Source organism: Mercenaria mercenaria, chromosome 9, assembly GCF_021730395.1.
Source record: "Mercenaria mercenaria strain notata chromosome 9, MADL_Memer_1, whole genome shotgun sequence".
NCBI classification, from domain to species: Eukaryota; Metazoa; Mollusca; class Bivalvia; order Venerida; family Veneridae; genus Mercenaria; species Mercenaria mercenaria.
This window is the reverse complement of record NC_069369.1, coordinates 77,125,458-77,143,492: the sequence shown is the minus strand read 5'-3', so window position 1 is coordinate 77,143,492 and position 18,035 is coordinate 77,125,458. Positions and strand designations below refer to the sequence as shown.

General features: G+C 34.5%; 1 protein-coding gene across 8 annotated transcripts in view; it reads right to left on the bottom strand.

The window, feature by feature from the left end:
- LOC123546318 (nucleolar protein dao-5-like) overlaps positions 1–18,035 on the bottom strand; it is a 49,668-nt gene that overhangs the window by 16,957 nt on the left and 14,676 nt on the right. Inside the window, exon 1 of one of the 8 annotated variants that reach the window (XM_053551782.1) lies at positions 16,721–17,544. The exons of 5 other annotated variants lie outside the window; for them this stretch is intronic. In XM_053551782.1, coding sequence (XP_053407757.1) covers positions 16,721–17,148 — 428 coding nt within the window. In that variant the 5' untranslated portion in view covers positions 17,149–17,544. Of the gene's footprint in view, positions 1–5,303; positions 5,501–8,024; positions 8,340–16,720; positions 17,545–18,035 lie in introns of those variants that run through there. 2 more of the 8 variants (XM_053551787.1, XM_053551784.1) reach the window with 2 other exon arrangements.

Below are 18,035 nucleotides of genomic sequence, written 5' to 3'. Positions count from 1 at the left end.
TCCTTTCCTTGTTATCCTTTTTTAATATCCAGAGAGGTTTCTTTAAAGAATTATATGTTATAGTCACAATAATTCCATCCATCAAGATTGAATTAAAATCAGCTGAGAAACTGAACTGCATTCATGTGCATGGTTTCAAACGACAAAATTAGGTTTTACAAGTGGTTCATTAACAGGTATGTCTAAATTTGGTTTAAATGGTGATGGTCAGAACTTTGACCACTGATATCACATACGCTCACAAAAGTACATAAAAAATCCAACAAGTACGCGTACCCATACAAAGTAAGAACTCTGCACCACTCTAGTAAACCAACTAAAATATAAAAGTACATGTAGTAGAGGACAATTTTCTTTTGAGGTCAATATTTTCACAAGGACCAACAATACACCACAATAACAAAATTGCACTAAAATCAGACCATTCACACCACGATAGAATAAAACCAATAAATGTGATACAATATTTGTACACTGCCTTAGATTTTACATTAGCAGTTATATATTTAGATAATTGCTTATTTGGATGGTCAAGTTTTATACACATTTTGAATTGCATAAAATTACTTGTAACTACAACAGGTATTTTAACAATATATTAATATTTTAGAAGTGGGTATGTTATCTTTTAAAACATTAATTCAAAAGTTTCAGACAAAAATATTTCGAAGCACTTTACGACATCATGTTATGACATCAACGTTATCAAAATGCGAATAGTCGAACTTCGCTCGCTCGAACTCGACCGGACCGGCAAAATTTGTTCGAGTTATCTGCAGTTCGAGTCATCGAAGATTATACATCATTCACAGATTTTGTTGGGACCTGACGAGGAGTTCGAGCGAAGGGTGGCGTTCGAATTATCCAACGAGTGAACGAAGATCGAATGTATAGCTTTAAAATCACTGCATACGTATTACATTTTCATGTGTCAATATTATTCTGCTATCATAAAGAACATACTTCAAATTAAATAAATATCCCGTGTATTTCACGCCGGTTTCGCTATCAGGCATAAAAGAAAGTTCCCGGTTTTTATTGTTAGAAGACACACTGTCAAAGAATCGCGTGCTAGCACGTGTGTAAGTCCTTTGATACAGGTTACTTCCAGTAGTATTTTCACGAAAATTTCGTTCAAACCCAGTCACGGCTCTTATCCTTGGCAAAGTCCATTTTTCCATTGCCACTCTAGGTTCTCCCTGTTCCTTCATTGTTTATATCTAACTGAAACTATTTTCGCACTTTTGTGTCATTTTATAAGCTTATAAACAAAGCCGGAAATACTTAAGAAGTATGCTTTAAGTTAACCATATTTTCTTTAACAAACTTACAAAAGATACCAACATTCACATACTGCCTAGATCCCCATATTAAAGCCTCTTATAAGATAAGTTATTTTTCGATTATCGTCAGCATAGCAACACAGTACTGTAAAAGATATGTCTCACTTTTTCATTGTCAACATCGATTGTAGCGGTATCAACAAAGTCAAAAGATAATCGGATCTATAATCTTAGCTAATATAAATGGCAAAATTGTTTGTTTTAAGATCCTCTCACGATCGGCTACATCGATCGGCTTTATCCGATGCTTGGTTACGTAAAAGTTGTCTTTCACACGAGAAGTAGGCTAGTCATGTCATTCAAATTACTATTTTACTATAGTCAGTTTTTAATTTGATAAATTTACGTGTATTTATTTTTTTAAACCGTTAAGGTTTAGTATGATTCACCGATTCAACCTAAGTTCTTATCGAGACCTTTTAGATTTGATGATGGAGGAACACCGAAGATGACCCTCTTGGCACTATTTCGGTCACAGACAGGCATGTAGATATAGAAACATCGGCCTTTCATATGCCATTCTCGCATACCAGGGGTCTACCATGGTTCTCTAGTTCATCTCAGGATATTGACGAACCTCTGGTGGATGGGAACGCCGTATTCCAGCTGGATAGCTTACTCACAAGAAATAATTTTACACAGCAAGCGAAGGGCAATTGACTTAAACTGCTCGGCTGCGGAGGCCACAACATTTCTCTTATATGAAAGGATACATCGATAAAAAACGCTTGGTCACTGTGACCAGCAATCGCGCTATTATATAATCTACCTGCCAATTCCGCAGCAGGTAGGATCGATCCTGGGTCAAGAGTATCGCATATATGATTTATGATAAACAGAAAATCCTTGAAAAAAAGATTTTTCTCCATAATCAATATTGGTTGAATGATTCGAAGAATAATTATCATAATGGATCAATAAATCAAGAACACAAATAGTGAGGCCTAACCGATTGCAAAGACCACCTTTAAGAAAAACATCATAAAACAGACTAAATGATATTGCTCATGACCAGATAGCGGCAGTATAATACGAAACGTACCTAAAGGTAATTCTTCACGTTTCATAAACCGGAAGTAAACGCGTAACGTCCGTGGAATTAAGCCTCGACTCGGAAATGAAAATCGTTAACTGAATTAATGGCCCCTTGTGAGTTTATTTATCAAACGGCAACCTTACTTTTTTAAAGACGATATTAAAACATAAAAATATTAAACACTTTCAAACAGTCTTAAATTCAAAGTGTACTGTGACAGTGTCTTAAATCATGGGCAATTATCTAAAAAAACAAGCACACATATTATGTAAGTGTTTTCACCATAATTTTAGACCATATGTCTATGTAAACTGTAAGAAGTTTCACTAAAACTACATTGTAGAAAAATTTCTGTCAAAATAATGTTATCAAAATGTGCTTCCCATAGAACGCCATTCAAAACACGATCAAATCAGTCCTTAGAAAATCAAGCACATGACCTATTTTTTTTAATTTCCGAAATTTCTAAGTAATTTTAAGTTTGAAAATCAGGATTTAATCAAATTATACAATGTAGAGATGACTGGAACATGCAGAACTGCCTTAAGTAGGCAGATGCCTCTATTTTTTCTAAAATGATAGATTTGCCATCCTCATACTCTAAAATTGTCTTGATTTTTTTTATGTTATAATCAGAATTTTGAAGAATGAAAATAAAAATGAACGGTTTAAATTACATTGTTAAAGAGTATCAGTTTTCTGTTCACCGAATCAATTGAAATTACTGACTTTTAGTTCTATAACAAAATTATAAATTTCTCTTAATGCGTACCCTGCTTTAGAAAAGCTTGTCTAAAGGCAATATAAAGATCTACTTATTTGTATTTCAAATAGAATCTAATGTAATAATCTAATTCATAATTGAATTCAGTACTTTCTTAAATAGCATTGTCTGATTACCGAAATTAAAATTCAAAAGCTTGATTTTGACCTACACTCTATCTTCCTGTAACCAGCTTGTTATATTCTTTCAAATTAGAAATTTGCATCATTTGCTATACGATATATATACAACGCATAATTTAGATTTTATGATCCAATGCCAAAAATTTACTCAAAGACATTTTGATATTTGCTTCAAATGTAGATAACTTCATCAAAGAATTTAACTTTAACTCAACAGGTAGCGAGATGTGCCAGGCAATAACATCAGTTGTTCAAACATTCATTTCATTTTTGTACATGTAACTTTCAATATGAATTAACTTACTGTCCAACTTTCTTTGTCCTTTAATAACATAAATTGTTAATTTCATACTTACTTAAACTATATATAGTAATTGTTAATATTTTCAAATATGAAATCTAGGTCTATTAGTATATACCTTTCAAATAAAAGTAAATGTATATATCTTATTAGAAGATTATTTCAGGCTTAAACATCGTTTTGTCCACATAATACATACAATATAAATATTAATCATAATCATGTATTAGATACCAAACTTTGTTGACAGTTCTGCTATTATCAAATTATTGAAAAACGATTTTACTATCAACGCCCGAGTGAAGACGTTTCAACAAAAATTATTTCGGTTAGAGATCCGTTAGCAATAAGAAAATAATGCATGCGGAATGTCTGAAAATATATTAATATATTTTGTAATAATATTTGAATACTTGTGAGATCACAGGGTATTAACATATATTCGTTTTTAATGCGAGCTTTCATTCAGTTCCTTCAAAAAAAAGTTTGATTAAATTTTTGGCACACGTTTTTATGTGTATATTAGGTCAAAATTATAAGTACATTATGGACAATATTTTCAGTGGATATTGGTTCATGCTTTGAAAACTCAATTTGCCCTGTTACTTTAACCATCAACGTAAAGGCGACAGGTAACATCCAAAACAAATTTGATTGCCTTTAACCTACAATCCATAAAGAACAGAGCTAGTTTGAAGTACAGAGAGTTTATGTGAAAATGTGTGTGTATGCGTGTGTTGGGAGTTGGTGCGTGAATTTCTGTATTGTAGGAGCAGAAAAATCGCACGCTGCTTTCTATCCATATTTCTGACCATAACTTCGTCTGTCACAAATTAGACACAAAGATGTTTCAGTAAAATATATGCTTTAAACGCTTCTGCTCGAGAAATGTGATTAAACGGAAAAACGTTGGATATAGGGCAACCAGATGTATTGCGATTTCTACAGCAAATCATCTCCAAGAAAAATAGCGAACACTGGCTTTGAGTTCTTTCTAGAAACCCACATAAAGTTATTCTGGTATGTGCAGCACTATTTGTAGACAATTAACCATCATTTTAGCCACGCGAAAATATATTCACTGATTATTTTAATTTACTGTGACACCGACACAGTTATATGTCATATGGCGACTTTCCAGCTGTGTTGGTGGAGGAAGACCTCAATTGCTCCTCCCTACATTGTTTCATCACGGGCTGGCACCTGGGTGCAGTAGAGGCACCGACCCTCTGCAATCATGAAGAATTCAACGCCCCAAGAGAGGCTCGAACCAATATCGGTGAGGGACAAGTGATTCAGTGTCAGCGTCCATTACCACTCGGCCACGGAGGCCTATATATTCACTGAAAATCAAAACTGAAATGCCAATCGTTGACGCTCGTAACAGTTCTATTTGCTGTAAATAAGCCATACAGATGGGAAATTTATCACCACAGTGCCTAGTGACAAGAAATACAAGAAAATGTCAAGTAAACAGGATGCATTTTCTCTAAAGCTTGATTAATAATACTCAGGAAAATATAAACTCTGTGTTATTTCATTCAAAGTGGGTTCACGTGTTGATATATCTACACCCATATCTCTTCCTCAACCCCGCACAAGTTTTCGTGTTAAACGCAAACACGTGACTTTTTGCAGAAAAAATACTGGTAAACAGTTTTTTTTAAAAAATCATTAAAGTTGTTAATTGTAAGTTTCATGGAAGATTCATACCTACCTTAAAAAATTTAGGTCCATAAATTTGGTCCTCTTCTTTTCATTTTGTTTAATTATGTCCGAACTCATACTAAATTTACAAAAATCTAGATGTTAACCGAAAATAAATAGATCTAACTTAAAAACAGTAAAAGTAGTCCGAATTTGGCACAAAAATTAAACATACTTCTTATTGAAACTTTAATGAGCGTGTTATATCGTAAAAGGGTATATCATGTTATAATGGAACTGTGCTACACAAAAGTTAAATTGTATTTAATTATAATTCAAGGATTCATGTGTGAGATGACACCGCTAGGTTTGACACAATGGTGCGGTTTTTGTCAGATATATAATGTTCACTTTTGACTTTGTTCATGTCAACCATTGATAAGTAAAGGAGCTCACACACTTCCGTATCAAACTTCTGACAGAAACTAAACAAAGAAAGAAGCCAAGGATTATATATTCTGCAATAAACAACGGTTGGCGCGCGGACAGATGACAGCACATTTTGACGTCAATTATGACGTCAATAACTACATGAAGCCTGGTCCATTCCAACTTCAGCATAATCTTTGTCATCATGTTTTAATGAGAATGTAAGAATGAAAATAACAATGTTTAATAATGTTTATCACTGTTCATAGTTCAGGAGCTTTGAAATTTAACAACTCCGGCTAAGGCCTCTGGTTCAATTCCTGGTTACAGATATCGTTGTAAATCAGAGGATAAACAACGCGAATTCATTGATTATTAAATAAACTATAATATGTTGATAAAAGTTCTATGGAAATAAACTACTTTGCTAGTATTAACTTCCAAAGTAATTTCACTCACAAGGTCTTTCTATCTATTCATCAGAGATATAATGATAGCATAATACGTTTGAAACCATGAATAATGTAAAGCAACTGTTACCTAATTTATATGATTTGAGCCGCGCCAAGAGCAAATCAACATAGTGGCTTTGCGACCAGCATGGATCCAGACCAGCCTGCGCATCCGCGCAGTCTGGTCAGGATCCATGCTATTCGCTAACGGTTTCTCTAATTGCAATTTAGGCTTAGAAAGCGAACAGCATGGATCCTGACCAGACTGTGCGCATGGTCTGGATCCATGCTGGTCGCAAAGCCACTATGTTGATTTTCTCATGGCGCGGCTCATTTCATATACAGCTTGCATCTAATCTCAAAGCTTTAACAAAAATGCAAAAGATTCCACTATCAAAATAGCTTTACTAAATTGACAATTACGTTTATCACTGAGGTACGAAGCACCGCAAGCCGATCGTTACATTGATACATATCAGTAAAAAAAGCGTTTTTCATGTTATCAATTCAGACAGAAAGTGTTCCCTTAAACATACCCAAGAATTATCCTCAAACTGAAAATCGATAGCAACCAGACTTTATATAAAACTATAAAAGACATGTACACATACGTCTGAAGTCTAAGTTTTCAAGTATCTTAATAGGGCAAACAATCGTTCATTAATATCAATGTCATGTATTTACGACACTGCTTATTTGATATCAATGTACATTTAATATTCGGCTTTTCCTACTATGGTGTCGTTCTCATCTTGTTTCTTTTATTGTTTTATGGACAAGTCGTGAAAAATAAACCTTGTCTTCAGCACACACTGGGAACTACGGAAGTAAAAGACATGGTCAACGGAAGTGTAATCCTTGCACTTACCTGCTACGCTTTCTTTGTAACGCTCCTGGTAAAAGTCTGTTCTTTGTAATGCTTGTGGTAAAAGTGTGTCCTTGGTACCTACCTGCTACGCTTTCTTTGTAACGCTCGTGATAAAAGTGTGTTTATGGTACTTACCTGCTTCGCTTTCTTTGTAACGCTCGCGGTAAAAGTGTGTTCGTGGTACTTACCTTCTATGCTTTCTTTGTACCGCTCGTGGTAAAGGTGTGTTCATGGTACTTACCTGCTACGCTTTCTGTGTAACGCTCGCGGTAAAAGTGTGTTCGTGGTACTTACCTGCTACGCTTTCTTTGTAACGCTCGCGGTAAAAGTGTGTTAGTGGTACTTACCTTCTACGCTTTCTTTGTAACGCTCATGGTAAAAGTGTGTTCATGGTACTTACCTGCTACGCTTTATTTGTAACGCTCATGGTAAAAGTGTGTTCATGGTATACCTGCTACGCTTTCTTCGTAACGCTCATGGTAAAAGTGTGTTCCTGGTACTTACCTGCTACGCTTTCTTTGTAACGCTCGCGGTAAAAGTGTGTTCGTGGTACTTACCTGCTACGCTTTCTTTGTAACGCTCGCGGTAAAAGTGTGTTCGTGGTACTTACCTTCTATGCTTTCTTTGTAACGCTCGCGGTAAAGGTGTGTTCGTGGTACTTACCTTCTATGCTTTCTTTATAACGCTCATGGTAAAAATGTGCTCGTGGTACTACCCTGCTACGCTTTCTTTGTAACGCTCGAGGTATAAGTCTGTTCATGGTTCATACCTGATACGCTTTCTTTGTATATGCCATGAACAACAAAAATGTGTTTGTGACCCGTACCTGCTACACTTTCTTTGAACACGGCAAGATCAAACAAAACTATGTTCTTGGCACTCATTTGCTACGCTTTTTTGTATACAAATCATGGTCAATAAAAATGTGCCCGTTATACTACCTGTTTCGCTTTTTGTGTACAATTCGTGGTCAATAAAAGTGTGTTCGAGGTGCTCTCTGCGTACAATTCATGGTCAATAAAAATGTGTTCGAGGTACCTACCTGCTTCGCTTTCTGTGTAAAACGTGAAGCGTTTTAGTATCAACGTAGCTCATTACACAGTCCTGTACACGGCTTTGCGTTTACGATTTTTCTTTACTTTTTTTTATAACATCAAAACTGTATTCAATTGACAAAACAGATTCCATACAAACATGGTTTTAGAATGTTCACCGTTCTTTTTACAATTTAGTTACTATTCAAAACATTGCCTCCTCCTTTAAGTAAACAAAGCAGTTAAACAGTATTTGACGCACATATCAACACAAATTTCCAAGTTAAAGTCCAAATGAATTGATAATTGATTACACAGTTCGATTTTTTGGTATCCTTTAATTGCGCCTGCGATCTTAACGTTGATAAAACACGCTAAAAACGCCTTGTTATAATTTCAGTTTACTGTAAAATTGGATTTCGCACCGGCACTTGATGTTTTCAATAGAACGTTTAAATCTGAAGCAAAACATTAAATTTTCTCAAAGAAAATATGTTAAAAACCAATTGATGGTAATATAATGCCTAAGGTAAACAAATTTTGACCAAATATTTTGTTGTCCGGATATATCTGATATTAATTATTGTATCTGTGTGGTACATGCCTAAACTTAAATATTTAAAAACTCTTTTAACTATTATTATTGGCTGACGCAAAAGAAATCAAATTTCACATTATTTGAAAGCATTTCATTGCAAACATGACAGAAAAGATGTGATTGATTTTTCACTACAGAGGGAGGGTCTTTTAGTTCAGCTGTGCATATGATTTTAAATACGTTAATCTTTTGATATACATTTTTAATTCATTTTTGTGACCTCTGGCGGGAAACTGAACATGACACCTTCAGCGCCTAGCAGTATAACAGAGAAAAAAAGATGTGAAAATCCCATGAAAAGCAGGCTTTTCAAACATTTTCTATATTTAGTAACAATGACCTTGACATAACAAGTGGCAACAATACCAACTCTATGTCCTATAAAGCTAGGTACCTACCTAATTCCACCAGACTATCTCAGTTTAAATCATTTTTCAAAGTCAAGTAACATTGCCCCCCAAGTACAATCAATAAATGTTATTTTCAAAGTGTACAAATTAATCAAGTGTTACTGACCTTGAACTTGATGCTACTACTTATCAGTCAATTTTACTTACAAACTAAATATATTGATTGGTAACTGTTTTTATTTCCTGTTTGAAGTATCAGTGCCTTATGACCCAATATGCAACATTTCTACAAACTACCTATAGGCCAAATTTCATTTTAATACTTCAACCCAAACTTAAGTTATTAAACACCCCACCCACCTATCCTTCCGTCCGCCCAGAAACATTGCCGGTCAATAACGTATGATAATTGTATCTTTTATATTCAGCTCACTTTTTAAGTTTTCAATAAGCTTAATTATCGAAGCAAAAAACAAACAAACAGTAAGGTGGGTGTTTGAAGATGGAACATATGAAAAGGCATTGCACCCAATATACGCTTTATGTACAAGTACAATTCAATTCAATTCAATTTTATTTTATTTATTCCATAAGGCTATTAGCCCATCATGGCATAACAAGCATACATACAGATATGACGAACAGTGAAAACATATATATAATTACATACACTTCAATGTGGAGAAGGTCTGACAAATATTTTTTGCAACCTTTTCATTTAACATAAATGATTTAGATTATGTTAATACAATATTTCTTTTAATGTATCAACTACACTTGTATATAAAATAATGATATAGTAGACACATTCATTCTGATAAAATTTCAGGAATTATACAATCTATAAATTCTGCATTTCTTAGTGAGAATTGACAGTTATGCAATTGCATAACATTTATATTGTCAAACGATAAACACATTAATATACATATGCACACACAAAAATACTAACTGCGGCTAAGCGACCGATCTTACCGAAACGAAAAGTAAGAAAGGCTACTTATTTTAACATCAATATACTATATCCACAAATTTATCAATCTTACAAAAATATACATGCAAGACAGATACCATGGATAAATTTCTTCAAAACACATAAAGTAAAGATAATGAAGTAGCCTCAGAATTATTGACTTAAAGATGGTTATTTTCTTTTATACAAAAACGTAATTGTAGTGATATCTTATTCATGTCTAAAAACATTTATTCACGTGTACCATATAACCTGTCGTTTCTTCTTTGAAATGCTTTATATACATAAATTCCTAGTTTTCTTATATATATGGTATTCTCTAGCGTTAACAACTCAATAAATTTGAACATATTTGGATGTTTCCAATACCTTTTATGTATGTAAAGTTTTCTTAAATCAGAGTACATTGAACATTCAAGTATGAAATGATATTCATCTTCTAGCTTATTACATATTACACATTTTCTATCAATCACTGGGATTCTTACTGGTCTTGCCCATCGACCGGCTTCTATTTGTAACCTATGAGATGACACTCTTAATCTTACAAAAGATTGACAAAGTTTATTAACCGTGAAATAATCTAAATAATCTTGAAATTTAAAATTTGCAATAGTTCTATAAAATAATGCTCGAGTCGATTCTTGTAACCTTTCATGCCAATTCTGTACAAAATTATCTTTTAATCTTTGCTTAACTATTTCTAAAAACATATCTGCATTACCTACGCTTTGTTGCAGCCAAACTTCGTAAAAGCCAAGAGAACATAAAAGTCCTTTTAATTGAGAACACAAGTTCTGTCTTCCTGGGTTAGTTTCAAAATCATTTTTCAATACCTGATAAATTCTACTTATATACTTGTTCTCTTTACTACCTAAGATTTTTATCCAGTATTTAATAACATTAAATAAGTGTCTACAGTGTAAGGATATTCTACCTAGTTCTCCATATATAAAATCATTCTGTGTTGTTTTTTTAACACCTAAGACTTTTTTACAATATTGCATATGTACACGTTCCATGGATTGACTAGAACTAAAACCCATAACTTCACTTCCATAATTCAGTATTGGGGCAATTAAAGTATCAAATAAATCCATCTTATGTCTAGGTTTAATATACGTAAATTTATATAGGTATTTCTCTAAACTAAAAATTGCTTTCTGCGCTTGTCCTGCTAACGTTGTTTGCGCAGTGCTAAAAGAGCCTCCACATGTAAAAACAATACCTAGATATGTAAATTTCGTAACAATTTCAATTAAGTTTCCGTTATAATAAAACGCCAGATCCCTGGCCAATCTACCACCCCTTTTGAATATCATCACTTTAGTTTTGGATACATTTACTTTTAATTTCCAAGTATTACAATAATCATTTAACAAATGTATACATTGTTGCAATTCTTCAGCAGAATTGGCGAAAATGGCAATGTCATCGGCGTACAAAAGCAGAAAAAGTTTAAACATATGAATATCAAGACCCTCAATACCACTATGTATAAATGTTTCTTCCAGATCATTCAGCAGCATAGAAAAAAGAAAGGGAGATAAGCACTCCCCCTGTCTGACACCGAGTGAACATGTAAACTCTTCGCTCAAGTTGTTCAAGTATTTTACCTTTGGTTTCACACAATCATACATCGATTGAATTATATTTAAAATGTTTCCACGTAATCCTAATCTAATAAGTTTGTACCAGAGATTTTCTCTAACAACATAATCAAATGCTTTACTATAATCAACAAACAGACAGAAAAGTTGCTTCCCTTGATTTAAAAAATTGGAAATTAAACCATTTAATACAAACACATTATCTATAGTACTCATGTTTGATCTAAAGCCAGCTTGAGCCTCAACATATACATTATAAGATTCAGCCCAGTTTTTCAATCTAGTATTTATGACACTTGTAAATAATTTACCTAGACTACTCAATAGTGTAATTCCTCTGTAGTTTTCAACATTATTAATACTTCCTTTCTTATGTAAAGGAATGACGTAACCTTCTGACCATCTGTCAGGGAAGTGTCCTATTTCAAAAATTTTGTTAAACAGAATATACAATAACGGTACAAAAATGTCCTTTCCTGCAATGAAAAATTCATTAAGTAATAAATCCGGACCTGCAGAACGATTGTGTTTTAATTGGTTTATTGCTATTCTAATTTCATTTTCAGATATAATAGTATTCAACTCTTCAAACATAACTTTAAATTCATTTTCCCTATATCTATTGTTAAATTCTAATACATCTTCGTCAGGTACAAAAAATCTATCTTCTGGGTTATTCACTGCTCTAAAATATTGCTCAAACGTTGATACAGGGATACTTGTTGGTTTAACGCCAGCAGCTTCTTTCAACATTTTCCAGTATCTACGTGCATTTTTAAACCTACAGTTTTCAAGTTGGGAAGTTTTCTGCTTATCGTATTCATATCTACACTTTCTCAATAAACTCTTATATTCTGATCTAGTACAAATGAGGATCTTTGTTCGATAAGTCATGGGCTTCAAATACTCTGTTTTGATAATTAGTAATGTAATGTATCAATATCCATACCAATGGATTTTCAGGCGACGTGTTCGCAATTTAGACTCGACTGCGAAGCAGATTTGATCAGTTCAGAGCGAGACCGACAGGCCTTCGTCGCTAGTCATGTTCGAACCAGCAAACCCCTGACTTAGTGGTCGATTACTCTTTTGGCGCATGCACTTAACCGCCTTGTTGTTCTGAAATAGCAGTCTGTAGACGATGTTTTAAATGTCTTCAATGACTTTTCGTCCATCTTAGATGGTTTTATACTCGTATAGATACATAAAGGATAAGCATTTGTATCAATTTAGTTCAAGCTGGTCAGGAGATTTGGCCTTTATGTACAACGTATTAGTCTCTAATTTTCCGGCAAGATAATATGTTTTTCATTATAAATGTCTCGTAATGATTTTTTCTGTATACGAGGCAATTTTTATAAGAATGGCGATTGTTGGAATCATTTTTATGTGCCTTCAGAACTGGTCAATGACGTACAAAGGGAACTAGGTTCGATCCCATAGCACGGTCTAGGGGGTTGACAGAGTTTTTATAATGACACCGCTTACATATTTTCTATTAAATTTGAGAACAAAAATGCCTCACTTTAGAAATTTCTGTTATCAAATACCAAATTATATCTAATTGATCGTAAAAAGGGATTTGATCCCGATCCAAAATCTGAATAATTTTAGCCTTTTGTTGATATATTTGGCAAACCCACAACCTTTAATTACTACAAGTGTGCGAAATAAAAATCAAGGTCACATTACCTGGCGTGCAAAAAAAATACAGTTGTACAGCACGTACATTATGACAGAAAAAGTGCATAATCTTAATCTAAACTGACGCCATTCACTTAAACCGCCACGGAAGTTTAATTGAAAAACCTTTTCACTTAAATTTAACACCGTCACAAGTATTAGGTAATATTCTTTAGATACACAAAATGTAGACGCATTTTAGCATTTACCTCTATGAAAATCTGCTAAACAGTCTAGCCTGTCCATTAGTTTACGTTGTGGTTTTTTCTTTCTTTTTAGCTGATAACCACTTTCGAATATATTGTAAATTAGATGTTTTTAAAAAGTGAGTCTGCGAAGCCATTTAAAACGAAAGTGCTAACATATTTTCCAAATATTGTATAAACCACGTTAGTCGCAAATGTAACATTCCACCAAAATAACGACTTGATAAAAACTTTTTTATTTGACTGACGCTTCAAAATGAAATTTTACCGGAAAGGTACAAGAAAACTCCTTTAATTCTAAATAAAATTATCAACAAAGGGAAATAATTTCATATATAATCGACGATTGTTCAGCGCAGTTAACCCCAATTTTGATCAACGCAGTGGCATGTCCATATCCTGTGAAGAACAGGGTGCCAAGAGTCAAGCCGAGGCTTGGTGATGGTTAGGGACAGAAGAATACTGTGACTGGAAAATATTTATCCATCTCTTGAATATCAATTACCCGTTTAAAGTTAGTTCATAGGACATTCTAGCGTTACAGTCTTATCATAAAACAAGAACTATTTTTGAAAAAAAGGCAGTCGGTGAGTTTTAGTTTAATACATTAAACACGAAGTTCTGTGTATACTTTCATAATAAGATTAACGTATTGAGCAAACACTTTTTACCTAAAAACTGAGCTTGAATATCAGTAACGTTCATCAATGAACACGTTTTTAAAACTCAATGTATATCAAACGTTCGTCCGAAGTGAACCAACTCTTTATATGAAGCTCAACATTTGTCGCACCTCAAAATGGTAGCAACGGATTTTGGTAGTCACTACCAAATTTGGTAGTCACGACCAAAATGCGTTACACTCAACGCAATTTGGTAGTTTACAAAAATGTAGTAACAAAATGTACACATCAAACGCAAATCGGCATTAATAATAATCTCATGATTTACAAAAAGAATATTTTGTGACGAATGGAAAATATTATTTCAAAGAGTCATGATGGAACTTAGCCGCTCATCCAACCTTGACCTTTTGGCCTTAAAAATATAACGGCCCTAGATTCAGTCAAGCAAGACCATTGGAACACACGTGAGAGAAGTCAATGCAACACTAACTTTGACATACATCGAGTTATACTGAAGGAACTTGACACAACTGGAACTGCTCAAGTTAAAGAGCGGACGCTGTCAATACTTGCAATTTTGAGGAATTAAAGGGGCTTAACTCCAGACCTACTCGGACGATCCGGCTGATTATCGAACTTCCCCGAGATGTTAACATCCTGACAAAGTTTGGTGAACATTGGATAAGAAATGCTCAAGTCAGATAGCGAACAACTTTTGGAGCCGCCCTCTCACCCACCGCCCGCCCTCCACAGGTGTTCTCATAATACGTCGTATACAAATGAAGAAAAAAGCCAAACTCTGCGATAAATATTTAGAGAAAATCATGCGCATTTATACATGTAGATAAATAATAAGATACTTGACATTGTATACCTTATTGCGGAGGAAGCTTCATTTCTGAGTAGATTATATATTTCTTACCCATTTAAACACACAGAACACACCATTTTCATGCGTTGTAGGGGAGGACCCAAAAATACCACTCGCATGTATACACCAAAATAAAAATCTAAATCTAACGACGGAAGATTTAGTTTTTGGAAAATTATTCGAGTAAGCCCACGCCCACATTTAACCATTCTTTTACGTTGTGTTTCAAAGATGTTTGTGGTGGATTCTTGAAACCTCCAACTTTAAAGAGAAAAACTGCTTTTGCCGAAAATATTTATCTAAGACCCTAAAACACGCACAGAATTCACCATTTATGTTTATGTGGGATGTTTTAAAAATATCTGTATGTGGAGGACCCTCGTGCCACCCTCACATTTATACTTCGTTTTACAGAATTCAACATTTTCGTGCTTTGAAATATCTCGGTGGGCTATCCCTCCGACAACCGTGCCTAGCACATTAAAACAACAAAACAATACAATGTTATTGCATATAGGAAGCGTCGTTTGAGGCCCCTTCCACACGCTCAGGAATCTACTAGAAAAAGTAAGTGTTCCATGGATAGAAAAAGTGTAATTGTTCTACACACCGACGATATCAGGATACAGTCGGCATTGTATTAAGAGACCACGCAAGGGACTGCTAAGAAGTGGTCTCTTAATGGAATGGTCTCTTAATGGATTTCAGTTAGATGAAAAGAAAAGATATTTTTAACTGTTAATGTAACTGTATTTATTATGAACATACATGTATGGTTTAAAAATTTATTTTAACATCGTGAACACTTTTCCAAGTCCACAAACAGTATAAACTATGGCTAGATTGTTTGTCAGTTCGACTGATACAAAGGTTAATTGCATTCAGTCACGTGCAAAACGTACTCGCTAATTACACAGATGCAGAAATGCCCGGTAGAATTTGGTACCCGGTCGCTTAATAGATACTTTTGTCGAATATTTTACCTGTCGGGACTTCATTAATGTGGTCGCTAGTCGTTTAATAAAAAAGTCGTTTAATGGAATGAATTTATTTACTGAAAACGTTCGGGAGGGATTTTGACCGGTCGTTTAATACAAAAATCGCTTAATAGAGGTGGTCGCAAGTACGATGTCGACTGTATCAGCTTTGCATCAGAAATAATTGTGTTGACTTGTTGGGCTGTTTACGTAATAAATAAATAGCGCTTTTCACGAAAACCAGAAAACAAGACAATATTTTATTGGCCTTTTTCATGCGATATCAGGCCAGTATTGAGAAGGTTTCTACTGGGAGAGGGTATAGTGCCGAGTTAGGGTAGATACTGGAATGGGAAGGTGTGTCAGGAGTGTTTCCTCGTGGGACGTTTTGTGCATTTTTATTCTAAATTCTGAGTACAAAAATATCATTAATCTGGACGTAGGAAGAGACCGATGAATATAACAACCTAACAGAGAGACATGTAAAGTACCCAAATGCTGTTCAATCCCTCGGGGTATCCTCTTGCCTTCGGGGCCATTGGGATTATGTAAATATAGGGAAGAAATAGTGGCCGCTGGTGCAATTTTGAGTCTAAACTTTTATAAGTGTAGGACACTTCTCAGGCAACTTGGGGCACACACACTCTTTTGTACAGTGAAATATAATCCTGGAATGAAATATATACACAAAATGGATTCCGTCCGCTATTCTACTCATCTTGCACCGTAAAATGACATAAAAACTGTCACATTTAAATGGGAAAATGAATGGTGAAACATTTCTAAGCAAGGAAATAAAATGTTGTCTACCTGATTCGAACAATGTCATCAAAATGGACAGTTTTTTGTTTATCTACATTGACTACAACTTTTTCTACTGGACGAGGGTAGCCGAAATGAGTAGCTGATTTCTTTTCAAGTTTTATATCGTCCAGATGAAGACTCTGTTGGCTGGTGATGCCAGGGGTTTTAAGGTCCTGTTGGAAACTCTGCCGACTCCCTATACCATTGATTTTAAGGTCCGGTTGAAAACTTTGGCGGCTAGATATACTGCCGAGTTTGATATCGTCTGCATGAAGGCTTCGACTACTGGTTCCCCGCTTAAACCTCTTTTTCTTAATGCCGATAGGGGGCACCACCGGTTGGTCACTGAGATTTTTAGATGGAGATGGTGTGTCAACGTATCTTTCAAAAACTTGCTTTTTTACGTACCGTACCATGGTAACGGCTTCATACATATCTTCCCATTGTATAAATAACAAAATGCCCCGAAAGCCCACATTAGCGGGCACTTTCTTCCACAGTTAATTTACATTTTGTTGTCCAAATGAATAAACTGCAAGGCAAAATCATCGACCCGTCACATTATAGAAGAAAAATCGTCAAATTTTCACTGTTTCACATGTGTTCATAGTATCAGTTATGCACTCAATTACAGATGAAGCGCAAAACACAGTGAAACCCAATAAAAGATAGTAGAAATGCTCCAAATCGAAAAAAAAATCTACCATAATTCCACTTCTTCCAACCAGTTTCATATCAACACTTATAAATCATTAAATCAGAACCACACATTAAAAGATCATTGATTTGCAAAAGAACAATTAACTGCTCCATTTCAGTATTAAATACATAAAGATATATTCGATGATACTACGCGCGAAAGAATTTACCAATCCTTTGTCACAGAAAAAATTTACCCCGATTGTTTTAAGTTCACGTGATATTGGGAACTACCAAGTTTAAATCGGTCGTTTCTGCCAATTGTTTTAAAACATTAAAGCCCCCGATAAGAATCCACAATGTTATGACAATGGCTAAGAGTATTGTCAAAATTAACAAACCAAACTTAGCAGAAAGAGTCGTTAGCATATAATCAGAAGTAGATAGATACACAAACTGGCAAACAAATAAAAAGATTGGTAAACAGAGAAAACAAGAGTACGATAAGAAAGGGAAAGAAGAAAGAACAAAAGTTGTCATTATTGGTGACAAATGCCCCCGAAACGTGCCAAAGAACGCTACAGTTGTCTGCGCAAAAAAATCCAATCATTTCGTGACCTTGAACTTGACCTGGGTCATAAACGTGACACACCTTCTCAAATTGGTTAACATTTGTTTCAAA